Consider the following 16,391-nt stretch of genomic DNA (forward strand, 5'->3'; position numbering starts at 1 on the left):
TTTGTTTCAAGAGAAGTTTGAACTTCTCCGTCTCATGACCGCATCTAATTGGGCCCGTAATTCATCTATCTCGTGCTGAGCTTGCAGGAAACCTTGGTTCACAAGCACAACACTCTGCAAGAATTAAATAAACAAGGTTAGAGATAGGCAAACAGCGCAATTTACACCAGATAAGTTTAAAATTATTGAAAGGGGGAAAGAATATTTACCCGATTGCCGGTATGCATACCCTCCTTTAGAAGGCACTGCCATGAGAGTCCATCCATTTTCTCCTTGTCAGAATCTGAAACGAGAGGTCTTAGATAACTGGCCACCCCCACAAGGCGAGATAAAAAACGGTAATCTTCAGGAACAGTGACCATGGTCGACCAGGTCCTCTTTGGCTCTACACTTAGAGCCAAAAATATATCTATAAGTCTAGATCTCGAACCTGACTCAGAAGATCGGCTAGGCCTCTTTGTTGCTCGTGGAATAGAGAGATAGCCAAACCACGAGGCTTCCGCCGTTGCAGGAGGAGTGTTGGTAAACATGTCATTAAGATTCTCCTGTTCTGAAGACAGAGCAGAAGGAGGAGGTGAAGTTGTTTCGGCCCTTGATGGTATCTCGGCCGTCATAACTGTTTCAGCCCTTAGAGGCATTTCGTCCGTTGTGGTCTTCTCGGACCTCTTTACCAAAGGTACCACCTCGGGTGAAGTGTCACCCGTAACGTCGATAAAATCGATAGACCTTAGTGGAATTGAGGCTTGGAGGTATTCGATTAACGGGGGAAAAGGGGACTCGACTTCCCCACCTGTGATCGAGCCCGGTAAATCATCTGCAACATTTCCTTCCGGGACCTCCATTGATGCTGTCTCGGCCCCAGTGGCAGTAGGACTTGATACGATGTTCGCAATCCAAATATCATCTTCAGGGTCATCTCTCAGGCCTTGAGCTTCGGATGAACCTGTGGCTTCCTTTGAGCTCTTCTTTCTTTTCTGGCCCCTAGACTTGGTCTTTTTCTTTTCAGCCTTGGCAATGAGCCGTGCTGATCCTGATATATCAAAATTCAAACCCGATGTGGCGGGCTCGTCCACTGTTACTGGCCGTGGGGTCGAAGAGCCTTAACCCAAACCTGGATATCGAAGGATTAAATCGGAGTAAAGTTGAACGAAAGAGAATAACAAGAATTAAGGGAAGAAAAGGATACCGTGATTCTGTGCTAACCATCGGTCACGGGACAAATCTCTCCATGTCCGCTCTTCGTGCGGGTGTTGGCCGATAATTTTTTCAATCCACCTGGCAAATTCGGGAATCGCATCCGGAAGCCATGCATCAGCTGAAACGTTGGAAAAAGTTAGAAGAAGTGCTTGAAGACATGTAAAAGGGAGATAAGACCATAAAACTTACGTTCGTCATTCCACCTTTCGGGGAAAGGCATGTAATTAGCCAGTATAACGTCCTCGGTCTTAACCTGGACAAAACGCTCGTATCAGCCCCGATCCCTGTTCTCATCGACACAGGAAAGAATGGGGTTCCTTCCTCATTTGGAGAATTTTATAACACCACCGTGGAAGATCCTCAGGCAATATAACCACATCAGATAGTGCAAGGTGAAGTTGATTTTGGCATTATCAGCCAAAAGACGGAGGCAGGCCACGATCCTCCAAAGGTTCATGCCTATTTGAGCAAGGCATACTTTATATGTCTAGCACATTTCAAGGATAACCGGATCTATTAGAGGGTTATGTTTTAAGGTGAAAGGGCATGTATAGACTTATGAAAACCCCTCCTTAAAGTCGGTGATTGACTCATCATCACTGGGAACAAAAATCTCTATGCAGGAGTTATCCCAACCACATTCAGTCTAGACTCGAGGAAAGTGCTTCTCTTTGATCGAGGATGGATAATGTCTCACGTCATAACCCCGGTCAGATTTCTTTACATCAATTTCGATGGCGAATTCGTGGTTGAAATTATATCTCGAGGGGATTATGTCTTTGGTCGTGAGTTCGAAGAAAATGGTTTGTGTTTTGTCGCCGGGGCTGACGACATGCTCGGCATCCGGAGAAGAAACCAAAGGAACATTTTGGGAAGTAGAGTCGGTATCCGTTGCCATTTCTTGAGTTTGGATGATGAAGATATGCATATATGAAGATCTGGGGATGAAGATATGAATATTTGGAGATGAGCAAATGGAGTTAAGGAAGGTTTTCCAGAAAATGAAGAAGATTTTAGGACCTCGGATGAATTTTCTCAACAACTTTTCGAAGACACGGAATTTCGGAACAAAGATTCAAAGGGAAGCAAGAATAGAACAAAGTAAATGATCTGATCGAAAGACGAAAGAGGATAGAAGGAAGTGAAAGGTGAAAAGTAAAAAATGAAATCACTGTAACGCCTTATATAGAGAAAGTTTTGAGGCGGTTACCTAAGTCATCCAACCAAAAGGAGACACGTGGCCGAAGTCAGAGAGACGTGACATGAAGGGATGTTTAGTTTCCCGCCTGTTTTCAAAGAAGAGACTTACTGAGGAAGTCACCGAGGCAATCGTTCCACTTCCCGTCACTTCGACAAAATTCGATTCGAGAAGTGTGGGGACTATTTGTATACGGTAAAAATTGAAGTAATTTGTATTTAGCGAAAATCGGGGTAAACGTTACAGCTTTCCGGTATGTGATCGAGGAAGAATAAGGTCATTGGCCATCGATGGGAACGAGGACCGAGGGGTCGTGAGTTCATTCAACTCGGTGTCAAAACCGAGGGTATGTTGATGGGCACAGAAATCCCGAGCCTGAAGCGAACACACTCAACATAGGCTCGGAGCATCCGTTATGGGACAGGCCACGCGTCATCTGACCGTTCCACCATTTGCGCTAACAACAGTACGAGTGTCAGACAGTACGAACGCCGCCTTATCCATTTTAGGGTTTTTTCTAGAAAGGCCTTTCTTAGATTGTACTAAGGCCCATTTTTTTTAGCTATAAATAGGGATATACTCCCTTCTTTTTCAGGTTAGCTTTTCATTATTCTTGACACTTGTAATCAGAAAAGGTGGCAGTGGAATCTTCTTAGACGATTGGCTCGGTTAAAGAAGACAACCTCCAAACTGGACCAGTTCTCGGAGTTCATAAACTTGGCTTCTTAAGTTTTCTTTACTATCATTTATCAATATATTATCATTTACTTGCTATTGTCTTACATTATTGATAAATTAATCTAACCACACATCCTATCTATCACTTACAAATTTAATTGCTGACGATGCATTAACAAACTTCATCGATTAATGCTTCAAATAAATATTAATTCTCATGTCATACTTGAATAGTTGCTTATAGACTCGATTACACAACCTTGATATGTTTGTTGTATTTATACCGATAACATCAATCAATAGGGAATAGACAAGAGACAAGAAAATAAAAGAATAAATATAGAAAAGGAAATATCAAGAGTAAAATTTCAGTTGGAGAAAATGGTACTAACAGTGAAATTCAGAGTAGTTAAATTCTACATATCAACGTTTGGATAGGGACCAGAAACTTGATGGCTTGGTACTTTGGAATTAAATACTACTCTCTCCGTCCCATAATAAGCGTTATCTTAGCCAAAAACACGCATATTAAGAAACAAACAATATAATGTGAAGTTTAATAAATTACCTCTATATAATAAAAACAAATTACTTTTTCCTCTTGATTAGACCATGCATGAGTAGTAATTCTTTTGATATTGGGAATCTAGCAATATCAAGTTACTATGTGGCTTTTCCAATCATCATTTAGATGTTACTTTAACTTGTCACTTTTTGTCTAAGAGTGGAGTTGGAAAAAATAAGTCAATTTATATCTAGGTTTCCTAAAGTGACACCTATTATGCGACAATTTTTTTGGCTAAGACGACACTTATTATGGGACGAAGGGAGTAGTTAGCAACATTGTTTTTCGGTCATTTGCACGATTGCCCTTCAAAGGCACTGGTCTTTAATTTTTGCCTTTCGCCTAATACCTCGAGGTTCTTGGTTCGAATCGCGGCTCAATTAAAAAAAAAAAATTGTAAGACAGAGGTTTGTAGCAGAATTAGGTCTTAAGGCAGAGGTTTTCCTTACGGCAAACTTTTACCCAAAATTAGGCCTATTCGGACGAAAGTTAGGCCTTAAGGGAGACTTTTGTCCAAACTCTGCCTGGTGAATCTAAAACCCTGCCTTGTGATTTTTTAATTTTTTTTTTTTTTGATTGAGCGGGGGTTCAAACCCGAAACCCATGAATTTTTAGGCGAAGGGCAAAAATTAAAGACCAGTGCCTTTGAAGGACATTCCGCGCAAAAAAAAAAATTTCTTTTCACGGATTCCCCTTCAAAGGCGTTGGTCTTTAATTATTGCTCCTCAAATTGCATGTCTTTAATTTTGCCCTTTGCTTAAAAGAAGTGGCTGAAAATGCCCCGAGATTTTAGGTTCGAACCCCCTCTCAGTTAAAAAAAAAAATCGCAAGGCAAGATTTCGCGGAAAGAGTCCTCCCTTGAACCAAACCACTGCCTTAAGGTAATTTTTTTTTTTTTATTCTGCTGGAATTCTACAAGCCTAACTTTTGCCTGAATAGGCTTAATTTTGCAAAAAAACTCTGCCCGATTTTTTTTGACTGAGCCAGCATTCTAATCCAGAACCTCGAAATATTTTAGGTGAAGGCGAAAAATTAAAGACCAGCGATTTGAGGGCCAAAAATTAAAGACCATCCCCTGAATAAGGACAATCCTGCAAATTGCCCAGTTAGCAATTGGAGTTTGGTCTGGGCTTAAAATTGAAAGCTAAATTTTCTCCGTATAACTATTAAGGAAACAAGTGAAACACCTTACGGGAAAGGCAGTGTTGCTCAACAAGAAGAGGATAAGAAATACAATCAATGATGGCACCCAACTAAAACAGAAAGAAGCAACTTCTAAAAAGACACCACTAAGAAGGCTCAAAGAACAGAATATACTTTCAACTCATTTTACAAAATTATCAATTACTCATAGATATTCCGTGCCTCTTGATGAATGCTTGTGGATTAGTATTTGCTTACAGAATCTGGTATTGACAAAATCTTAGTATCATTTGTTGGCTCTCGAAAATATAGTCGGAGTTGCCAAGTTATTGGAATGAGAGTAAACATCGGACCCTTTTGAGTTCATGCTGGCCGGAGATTTTCCTCCAAATTCCGCCATAGCACCACGAAATGAGATTGCCTCTATTGTACTAGACTTCACTGCGCATTCTGAAACAAAATTGATCAGGTGCATCATTTAGCATGCAGCAGTGTCTAGCTTCGCTGCAGGAAAGAGAGGAGCTTTTGGGATCAATCATGTGTTCAGCAGGGTGCTCTATTGCAGTGTGTTGGAGGACGATTGAGTCTCAACAAAGATGGGAGTCTCTTCGGCAGAATGTGGCCATAATGGTGAAAGAGCCACAACCTTCCCGATGATAATCAAGGTTGGTGACTCTAACCGGTGAGATGCGATATCCTCAGCAAGATTCTTCAGTTCTGCGAACACCTGAATGAATTACAAGGGAACTGTAATCAGCCATGCAAACCCACATCCTCGTCATGTTGAATGCTTAAATAGGCAAAAATAATCACACCTATACTAGCAAAGAATAACACACTTCCTCCAGTTGTTTCAGATATTACAGCAATAAGCAATATAACTTTGTCTAATCCTTGAATGTAAATGCTATTCTCTAAATCACTTTTAAAGCTTTATTTCAAATAGCTTCTCCAAGTTAGAGATCTGACACAACCTCCTAACGCATTTCTAAACTTCATATAAATGTTTCTTTCACGACCAGTTCACTATAGTAACCAATAAAGTTGAACATGATGTGATAATAGAGGTGGTAGTTCTAATGCAGAAGGCTATGAGTCCAATATTCATAAAACCTAGAGTAACACTAATGCGGTGGCAACATGACAAAGAAGACAATCATGAGCATTTATCCAAACAACAACATTGTTCTGGTTTATACCTACTAAGCCCAAGCTTAAATTAGTCTTTAAAGAGGCTATCAAATTGGTGCCAGTGTACCCCAATTAAGGACCAAGGATCCTTGCACGTTGCAATATCTTTGCAACTTGAAGTGCTTTGTCTCAATTGGAAGGTCAACATCAGAAAAATATCAAAACCTTGGGGAAAAAGTAGAGGTCCTTTTGGCAGAAGGACCCTTTGCTGTAACCTTCATTTTTTCTGTAATACCTTTTGTAACCTTCTACTAACAAATCAATGGATCAAATAGAAGTAGCATATCAAATTCTCAGGAAGAGGGGTTGAAATGTTTCATAAAGGAGGTATACTCATTAAACATCCTCTCCCTAAATGTATGTGTAGGAATTGTTATTCCAATTTCTCGCTTGCAAAAACGAATAACAATTGAGTTATTCTCAGAAGTAGCTGACAAGAGCAACAAAAATAATGAAGGTATAAGTGAAGTAATTGGGCTCGCTTACCATACGTTGTTGAGGTGTTGTCCCTCGCTCAATGGCAACAGCTGGTGTATCAGTTGGCAACCCATGATGTATGAGCTTTGAGGCCAGGGAGGGAAGAGTTGACAAGCCCATATAAACAACTAATGTAGAGTCAGGGTCAGCTGCATTCTCTGCAACAAAAAGCGGGTCCGTTCCTCCTTTTCTCGAGTGACCAGTGAGAAATCTAACACTATTTGCGACACCACGATGGGTTAATGGAATCCCCAACTCTGCCGATATCCCAGATGCTGCAGTAATACCTGAAATGAAATAACCAGAATGAGGCCTACCTCAAGTTGTGTGATGGCAGAAACAGATTTCACTTTGACCAGTACGTCACACTCCTTCCATTATGTATTAACTTACACACGACACGCAACTAAGCCATTCTCACCTATAAAAGATTTACACTTGAAAGTACAGGTGGTCTCTTTTAGCATATTAAATCCTTGAATCAACAAAAGGAACTACCAGTGACCAAAATATTGGTAAACATAGCACCCAAGGGTGTGGTCGAGTGGTCTATGAACTGTGTTGCGCACCATGAAGTCTCAGGTTCAATTCCCAGCAGAGACAAAAACACTAAGTGATTTCTTCCCATATGTTCTAGCCTAGGTGGATAGAGTTACCTGTAACTATTGTTGGTGGGAAGTGGCAAATATCACGTGGACTTAGTCGAGGTGCACGCAAGCTGGCCCGGACACCAAGGTTATCAAAAAAAAAATATTGGTAACATATAACTGCACAAGTGATTTTGAGTGTTGCCAGATGCGGTCAATAACTGCCTTTTGGAGAAACATTTTTTTAGCTAACAAAACAGCTCATTATAAGTTAAGATATAGGATTCTCAAGAGAGAATGTGTAAATTTCTTTTAGGATAACTAACGTCCTCTTCAACAGAGGCCAAGTTATAAAATAGCATCTAAACTGAAATGAGAGATTATATTTTCAGAAAAAGACGTGATTTACTTGAAGTTGCAAGCTATGCTTAATACAGAGAGACTTGCTTTTTTTTGTTCCCTAAACTAATACTGAAGTAAATATACTTTCTCCGACCAGTATGTTCTTCTCTAAAATGAAACATCTCTTCATAATTAAAGAACACCATCAGTGAGATGATGTTTGCAAGCCAGCCAGCTGAATGACACTTGGGAAGATTTACATTCTGCAGTTTTATTGCTCAATCGAGTTCTTTGCGAGATTCACAAACTTATCATACCTGGAATAACTTTAACTTGAATTCCCTTTTGTTGAAGAAAATCCATCTCTTCTCCACCCCGTCCAAATACCTGATAATCCAACAAATGCTCCAAATTTTCAACTCTGGAATTGCAAAATTCAACTATATAAATGAATAAGCATACACCAAACATCTAAGCCGGAGACATACCAATGGATCACCGCCTTTTAGTCTCACAACATTTGCCCCAGCTTCAGCAAAACTCAGAAGCAACTCATGAATTTCTTCCTGCGAAATGCAAAATACACATAGATGTCATAAGGAAATTGCAAGCTGGCTTAACATTCAGCTAAGAAGCTTGTGGTAGTTAGATTTCAAACCATCAATGCCCTCACTAAATTATACCACTTGAGCCATGAGATTTCATATCTAGGCTAATTCGGGTATCAGCTAAAACACAGAAAAGCAGAAAGGCTATAGCTTTTCCACTATTACAGTTCATGACTATATATATTCTTATTGAGAAAACCCCAGCACTGAAAAACAATGGTCGTAAAGTATAATTTCTCACATGAAGTTTTTTTTTTTTTAAAAAAAAAAAAAGTTTTCACCTAAAAAAGAACTCAGTTTCTAACCATCCCAAGCATTTTCTAAATGATTAAGTTCCCACTAAATTTACAAGTGTGACAACAAAAGCATCGTTCCAAGAATCAACATCACCCAAATTTATCATGCCTTTTCAACTGGAAATCTAGAATTCAGTCACATTATACAAAGAATGTAAAATTCCAAACCAAACAAACATACGCATAAATGTTCCAAAACAAGAGAGAATAAGCACAAACCTGAGTTCTACTATGGTAACCAGCAGTTTTACCAACATAGAGAAGTCTAGCATGAGGACCAACCAAATCCAAGACTTGATTAGAAACCAATCTATCATACAACAAAAGATCAGCATTCTGAATAACTCTCAAAGCCTTAACTGTCAACAACTCAGGGTCACCTGGTCCAGTACCCACCAAAAACACATTTCCAGGTCCTCTTTTATCACACCCTCCTTCTTCTTCTCTCTTTTCCTTCAAAACCTGAAGCATTTTCTTCAGTTCAGGCAACTGCAAAGCTATGTCATAGTCCCTAACATAGCTTGGATCAGGTAGAATTGGGCAAGAACCAGATTTCTCCAATTCATTCTTGTAAATCCAGCTATCTCTTTGATATCTCTCAATTGAATGCTTCTCAGTAAAAGGGGAAGATGAATGTGATGCATAGTTGATACAACAGATAGGATTAAGGCCAAAAGATTTGTTATTTCTCAATTGGGTTGGTCCAGAAGAAGGAGAAGTTGAAGGAATTCTACTCACAAGAGCCATACCCTTTTCTTTCAAGAAGATGAGGGACACCCAAATGGCGGTTAAAGGTGTAAACTTTTTCTCTAAAATGTAGATTTCAGAGGGAATATATATATGTAAGTGCATGTGTCAAAAGGGGGTATTTGGGTTTGAATTGGGGACCTTTATTTTGAGCTTTAAAGGCCATGAGAAGGCAATTTCAGTAGGCTTTTGATGCTTTGAAAGGGACAAGCATCCTTTTGGTTTTGGGGGCTTTTAACTCGTCTATTGACGGTAGAGACTCTTTTTCATTATTTGATGAAAGCAAATTAATGTAAAAATAAATTAAGAAGCCCTGTAATTTCAAGAAATGTGTGAAGAAAATGAAACAACCTGGGGCTATGATTGGTGAAAAAGCCCCAACTAGGACAGAAAGATTTGACCTTTGGAGGAAATAGAAAAGGGAAATGAAAAGAGTCTAAATAGGAGAGGGTTGAAGGCGGGCCAATGCCTACTTGGTCTGTATGGAGGCATCAATTTGGACCAAATTCATTCTATTAAAATTACGAGATTCGCCTTGCGAATTTCGAATTCATTAACCATATAAGCTCCTCAGTGTGACGCCAAGGAACCCCACTTGATAGCGCACACACATACATAGGCCCGTTTGGACATGATATCAAATTATGTTTGAACATGTAATTTGGATATTTTAAGAAGTATTTTCTCTTATAGACATAAAAATCTCACAAGTTGTGAAAACTATCAAAACATTCTCAATTCTTATACAATCTTACCAAATGAGCAAGTCATAGTTCATAACAAAATTAATACGCTAATTCGTAACAACCGGCTCAAAATTAATACTAGAAGACCTTTCTAAAAATACAATATCAATTGATTAAATTTTAGTTCAATAAATAAAATTAAACTATGGGTCTTTTTTAAAAAAATTAAAAGGTTGGTAGATATAAATAAAATTTGGTGGAAGTTAATGAGATTGGTAAATGATTGTTGGAGGTAATTGTTAAAAATATCTACCAACTTTTGGATCTTTTTTTATAAAATATAAACTTATGGGTTAAATTTTATATTTTAAAAAGTTGAAACCATGGTTTCAAACCCCAAATCATGCCTTTTTGGATGATTTGAGGTTTGAAAACATGGTTTCAAACGCATGTCCAAACGCTGGTTTGAAACCATGGTTTCAAAACTCATGGCCAAACGCCTCAATAGACACAGCCTGGGAAAATAATGAGCAAAGTAAGATCTCTTGTCCTCTTACAATTTAAACAGAAGAAAGTGACTTTTTTAGATCTCTGTATTTTTTTTCCCAAATCTCTTATGTGTAAAAATAAAAATTCTCTTGTAAGAAGTCATCAAACTAAATTTTCTTTTGTAAATGATCAAAAAACCATTCCTCCCGAAAATAATCGTGCTTATTCAAAACTAAACTTTCATCCTTTCTTTTACTCCGTTAATAAACTAACGACACCACTCACGTGCTAGTCACATCACATCAAAAAGCTCCAATAAAATTGAGGTTATTCGCACAAATACCCTTATTTGGGGGTGTCCTTTAATTTTTGCCCCTCAAATTGCTGGTCTATAATCTTTGCCCTTCGACATTTTAAGTGGCCAAAAATACTCCTGAGATTCTGGGTTCGAACCCCAGCTGAATATAAAAAGAAAAAAATCACAAGGCAAAATTTCGTAGCAAATTAGGCATATTCGATTAAAAGTTAGGTGTTAAGGCCTAAATTCTGTAGAATCCTAGCAGAGTAAAAAAAAAAAAATCTGTCTTGTGAAATTTCGCAAGGCAAATTCTGCCTTATAAAGCAGAATTTTCGCCAAGCCTTGCCTTGCGACATTTTTTTTTTCACTGAGCGAGGGTTCGAACCCAGAACCTCGAGATATTTTCAGCCACTTTTTTAAGCGAAAGACAAAAATTAAAGACCAGTAATTTGAGGAGCAAAAATTAAACACCAGCGCCTTTGAAGGGCAATCCGCGCAAAAAAAATGATAAAATTGGTCTTCACAAATTATGGCCCACATATATTCTTCGACAAAATATAACGAGTAGCTTACATAAATAGCTATAGTACAATTGTAGCTACATTTTTGTTAATTATATTTCGTAGCTAGATTTTAGCTATTTCGAGTGTATTTGACTGTATTCGAATACACTGTTCCATTGTATCTAAATTTTGAGCGAGCTAACTTAGTGTATTTGACTGTATTCGAATATACTGTTCCGTTGTATCTAAATATTTTAGCGAGCTAACTTGATGTATGTAACTGTATTCATAAGTGTATAGATAAACGGTAAAACAGAGTAACTTGGTGTATTTGCCTATATTCATAAGTGTATAGATAAATGCTCCGAATTGGTGGTGATATGAGTTATTAATGTATTTATGCATTTTACTCTTCATATTAAGTGCTATGTATATATAAAAGTTGAATACAAAAAATTCAGTCAGAAGTACAGACTTGCGTAGATATTGCAATGCATAAGTACAGACAGATACATACGTATCTATATGTAATACATTGGTCAGAAAATTCAGAATTGCATATATACTGCAATGCATAAATTCAAACAAAATACACATGTATCTGTGAGAAATACATCTGACAGAAAATACATACTACAATAGATATTGCAATGCATAAATACACACAAATACACACGTATTTGTTTATAATACATTTGATAGAAATACAGGCTTCCATAGATACTGCAATACCCTAAAAAAATGACGAGCACACTCAAATACACTTAGATCTGGAGATATAAGAAATATCCAGATTTGATGGGCGAAGGTATTCCGGCGACTCGAGGCCATGGCGGTGACCAGATCTGAAGGGTAAAGGCACTCCGAACACTGTATTTTTTTGAAGCAATTGGTAAACATCAAATGCTACTGTCATGGCGATGGACAAAGGAGCGGAGCACGGCGGCCATCACTCAGATCGATGAATACACTCAAATCCATTTAAGAGGACTCCGATGGAAGCGCAGAGGGAGTAGGAGAACAGATCTAGCCATGGCGGCGACCAGATCTGAAACTAACTGAGGCGGAAAAAAAAAAAGTCGAGCTGTTGATTTCACGATTGCGTTGAAGTGAGGAAGTATCGGGTATTCTTTGGAGAAGAAACGGGAAACCGACAGAGCAAAGGGACCCTAGAAAACCCCTAGCCATGAAAACGTCTCTCTGAAGAAGTAAGTTCTACTAAGAAGAGATGAAGGATATAGCAGTGACTGGTGAGACTGTGACTGCTTAGTAATAATAGTATTCTAGTAGTTAAAGTGAGAGAAGACTAAATACAATATAGCTATGATATGTAAATTAAAAATTCACGGTAGCTACGAAAAGTACTTAAATTAATTAGTAATTATTAACCATAAATACCTCTTAGAGTTAGCTATGCCATGTAAAATTTCCAATATAAATATAAATATATGTGAATAATTCCCACTTTAAACCCCTAACATTTAAGGGTTGGGAAACGATGTCCCCTCCAAATATTAAATGGGAACGATAACCCCCTTATGCAATATTTTTCGGTAAAAAAAATTCTTTTTTTGAATAAAGATCTTTTCTTTTTCTTGTTCTTTCTAGAATTAAAACATGAAAATATATAACTCTAATTATTGTCACATTCACCTATTCCGTTGAAAATAATGTACTTCTTTTAGGATATAACAACTACTTAGAATAATCTGTACTTAGAATAATCTGTTAAACAATCTCAAACTATGCGACATTCGTTTTACCTGCATGTGCATTAAATTTTGAGTTCTAATTGCACATCAACAGTCTACCTAATTTCCCCCTCTAACATTACCTTTGGGTAATCTATGAGTTCTCTTATTCGCCCCTTCCATTGTTATATTGAACACAAAAAACAAAAACAAAAAAACAAAAAAAAAAAAAAAAAAAAACTTTTCTGGTACTTTTCTTGATTAGCTTAAGCTTGTGTTTTCCTCATTTTTGATGAGTTTAAGCTAAGAGTCAATTTTACTTTACGAATCAATATTACTTTACCCCCATAATATTAATACCTCCTCCATATGTTGAATGAGAATAGTAACCCGGTCCCTTATATAATGTTTTCCAGTGAGACTTTTCATTTTTTGAGTAAAGATATTTTTTTACGAAAAACTACAAAAATATATAACTCTTATTTATTAGATATAAGTTGCCCATACATTTGTATAAACATAAGCAACTCAAATAAGATGCCGATTGATTTCATGTAACAAAGGCATTTCGTCCGTAACCCTCAAAGAACTGCTTATATAAATATAATTAAAAAAATATTTCATTTAGGATAAAAATCAATTTATCAGATTGATTTTCAGAAGAAAAAAAATTATTTGCTTGGCTTATCTGAGTGGTTTTGAAAATAAAAAATATGCTTGAATAATCGATTGATGTGGAAATTGTTGTGAAATATATCTTAGGCGATGGAATTAATTACTACTATACAAAATATTCATCGATGACGCAAAGGTAATTAGATGGTGAAATTAGGTAGACTGTCGATGTGCAATTAGAAACCAAAATTTTAATGCGCATGCAGGTAAAACGAATGTCACATAGCTTAAAATTTATTAACAAATTATTCCAAGTAGCTATTATATCCTAAAAGAAGTATATTATTTTTAACGGAATAAGTGAATGGGACAATATAATTTCGCATTTTAGTTCTAGAATGAAAAAGAAAAAAAAATTATTCAAAAAAAGAAACTTTTTACCAAAAAATATTGCATAAGGGGATTATCGTTCCCTTTCAATATTTGGAGGGGGTATCATTTCCCAACTCTTACCCTCTATTTGGATGGTTGTTTCCTGTGGTTCATTAATGTACAGTATGGTATGGTACAATATGGTGTTGTATTATGAACACAATGTTTGGATAGACTGTATCGTTTGTTATGGTTTAATAACATTTGTATTGTTTGGTTTGACCGTATGGTACTGTCTAATAACTTGTAAGTTTACTAAAATACCCTTAACTCTTAATTAGAAATTAGTTTATATATATTAATAAAACTCAGGTAAAGAATAAAATAGGAACTTTAAAAAATAAGTAGGTTGTGGGTGTGGGTGTGGGTGGGGGTGGTGGAGGGGTGGGTGGTGTGAGGTGGGTGGTTGTGGGATGAGGATGGGGGTAATTGGTGGTAGGGTGGGGGTGAGTGGTTGTGGGGGTGGGGTTGGGTGGTGTGAGGTGGGTAGTTGTAGGATGAGGGCGGGGGGTAGTGGGTGGTAGGTTGGGGGTGAGTTGTTGTGGGGTGGGGTTGGACGGTGGTGAGGGGTAGCGGGTGGTGGTTGGGGTGGGTGGCGGAGGAGTGGGGTAGTTAGGGGTGAGGGTGGTGATAGGGTGGGGGTGGGGTGGAGGTGAGTGGTAGGGTGGGGTGGGGTAAGAGTGAGTGATAGGGTGGGGGTGGGGGTGGGGTGGATGGTGGAGGGTGGGGTATAATGGAGAAATGAAATACTTAACCACGGAAAAACCACCAAATCCGTGGTTACAAAAATTAGGACTTTTCATGGTTGTATAATCATGGAATGAACCACGGGTTTACAACACCATACTACATAATTTTAAGAACAATGGAAACAAACATGGTTTCATAAAAAACCATATATTAATGAACCACGGGAAACCACCATCCAAACAGGGGGTTAAATGTTAGGGGGTAAAGTGGGATTGACTCATTTTATTTTCCCTAAAAACTACCTTTTGTTACATCTCGGAGATTTCGAATCATTGCATTGTGAGTAGACTAACGCGAGCTTAAGGTTAACATGAAGCCCTTATGAGATTAAGGAGAGTATTTGATAACTTTAAGCGCGTACCATAAGATTTCGAAGTCATATGGATCGGTGAAACTAAGTTCGTCGAAGGAAGTGAAATGTAAGTCATGTTTGGGAAGGTTTCACAACAATCGAGCTATAATTTGTTTAGTAATGTCTTGAGGGGGAGCTATAGGGCCCCTTAGATGATTAATGAAGTGTTTTATAAGTGCCAATAAGGTTCCATAAGGATTGGGGGTTGAACGAATCGATGAGGATAAGTTTCGAAAAAAAAAGGATTGTACGGTCATTTATACGGACCGTATAATTTATACGGTCCATATAATTGTCCGTAGAATACTTCCAGAAGAGGGTGAACCTATGATGGGATTATACGGTCCAATTATACGGACCGTATAATTTATACAACCCGTATAATTGGCCGTATATTCGGGTCGAGCCAGTTTTTCTAAATTATATATATATTTGACCCTTACACTTTTATTTCATTTTTTACCTTTTCCAAACTCTTGAGAGCTCTAGAACCTTCCCATACATATATTGGACCAAACCCAAGTGAAATCAAAGATCAAGAGGCAAGAATCAAGATATTCAAGTGTTGGGAGACTCACTAGGGTTTGTAGGACTCAAGAATTCCTTGGGTGTTGAAGTTAGGGTTTCATTCAAGTTGGTAACTTGATCCAAAGCTCATTCCTATGTGATAAAAGGTTAGTTTTTATGTCTATTCCATGTTATTAAGTATGCTTGGTTGTTGAACAACTTGAGTAAGGGGAGAAAGTGGAAGATGAAGTTCAATTATAAATTTAATGATATTTTGAGTAGTAAATTAACTTGAGTTATGATTCTTAGTATGCTATGAGTATAATCTTGTTATGGGTGGTACTAATGATGTTGAGGAAGTATTGTATGTAAGTGAATATGGCGTTGTGTTGTAGCTATGGTTATGAATGACCTTGAAAAGGAGATTTTGAGGATTGGTTGATGCTTAACTTAAATGAAGCCTCTTAATTATGGTATTGTCGATAATGTCATTGTTGTTTGGGAGTTGTTTTGGAATTTGGTAGAAGTAGATGAAATAGGGGAAATCTTTGCCCAATTTTCGCTAGCTCATGAATTATTCTAGTTTGAATTTAAGAGTGTCTCTAAGACTTAACCTTGATATGAACCCTCTTAAATGTAGATTTCTCAAGCTTTGGAGGTGAACATTAAGTAGTTAAGAAGACATAAAGGTATGTAAGGCTAACCCTTCTTTCTTAAGGCATGATTCCATTGTTGTACACCTATACATGAAATTCACCATGTCTTCCATGATGCCTCCATTCCTAGAAGTGCTAAAATTCATAGTTCTTGATAACTCTTATGATACCATTGATCTCATCCTACGATAGTTGATCCTTTAAGGAAAGGTATAGTGATGAGGATGATGATATTGCTTTGTGAACCTATACATGATATCCACAATATTCCTATTCCTACAAATGCTAGGAGTTCATAATTCTCAAGATTCTCATGATATTGTTGACAATGTTCCTCGTGATGATAATGAAAATGAATATGATGATAATTTAAATTCTAGAGA

General features: G+C 37.6%; 1 protein-coding gene across 1 annotated transcript; it reads right to left on the bottom strand.

Annotated features, from left to right (window-relative positions):
* Nucleotides 1-4,826: 4,826 nt before the first annotated feature.
* Nucleotides 4,827-9,121, bottom strand: LOC132063108 (S-adenosyl-L-methionine-dependent uroporphyrinogen III methyltransferase, chloroplastic). The gene is made up of 5 exons (XM_059455532.1): nt 8,502-9,121; nt 7,867-7,944; nt 7,696-7,765; nt 6,459-6,736; nt 4,827-5,508 (listed from the first exon to the last, which is right to left on the bottom strand). The coding sequence occupies exons 1-5, from the start codon at nt 9,027-9,029 to the stop codon at nt 5,338-5,340; spliced, it is 1,125 nt and encodes a 374-aa protein (XP_059311515.1). The 5' UTR covers nt 9,030-9,121; the 3' UTR covers nt 4,827-5,337.
* Between the last annotated feature and the right edge of the window lie 7,270 nt (nt 9,122-16,391).

Source organism: Lycium ferocissimum, chromosome 7, assembly GCF_029784015.1.
Source record: "Lycium ferocissimum isolate CSIRO_LF1 chromosome 7, AGI_CSIRO_Lferr_CH_V1, whole genome shotgun sequence".
Classification (NCBI taxonomy): domain Eukaryota; kingdom Viridiplantae; phylum Streptophyta; class Magnoliopsida; order Solanales; family Solanaceae; genus Lycium; species Lycium ferocissimum.

Bases quoted from the DNA above. Each gene is read 5' to 3' on its own strand.
- LOC132063108 (XM_059455532.1), bottom strand. From the start codon at position 9,029: ATGGCTCTTGTGAGTAGAATTCCTTCAACTTCTCCTTCTTCTGGACCA. The intron at 7,945-8,501 runs GTTTGTGCTTAT...TGCATTTCGCAG, and splicing joins GTTACCATAGTAGAACTCAG to GAAGAAATTCATGAGTTGCT. The intron at 7,766-7,866 runs GTATGTCTCCGG...TTGGATTATCAG, and splicing joins TAAAAGGCGGTGATCCATTG to GTATTTGGACGGGGTGGAGA.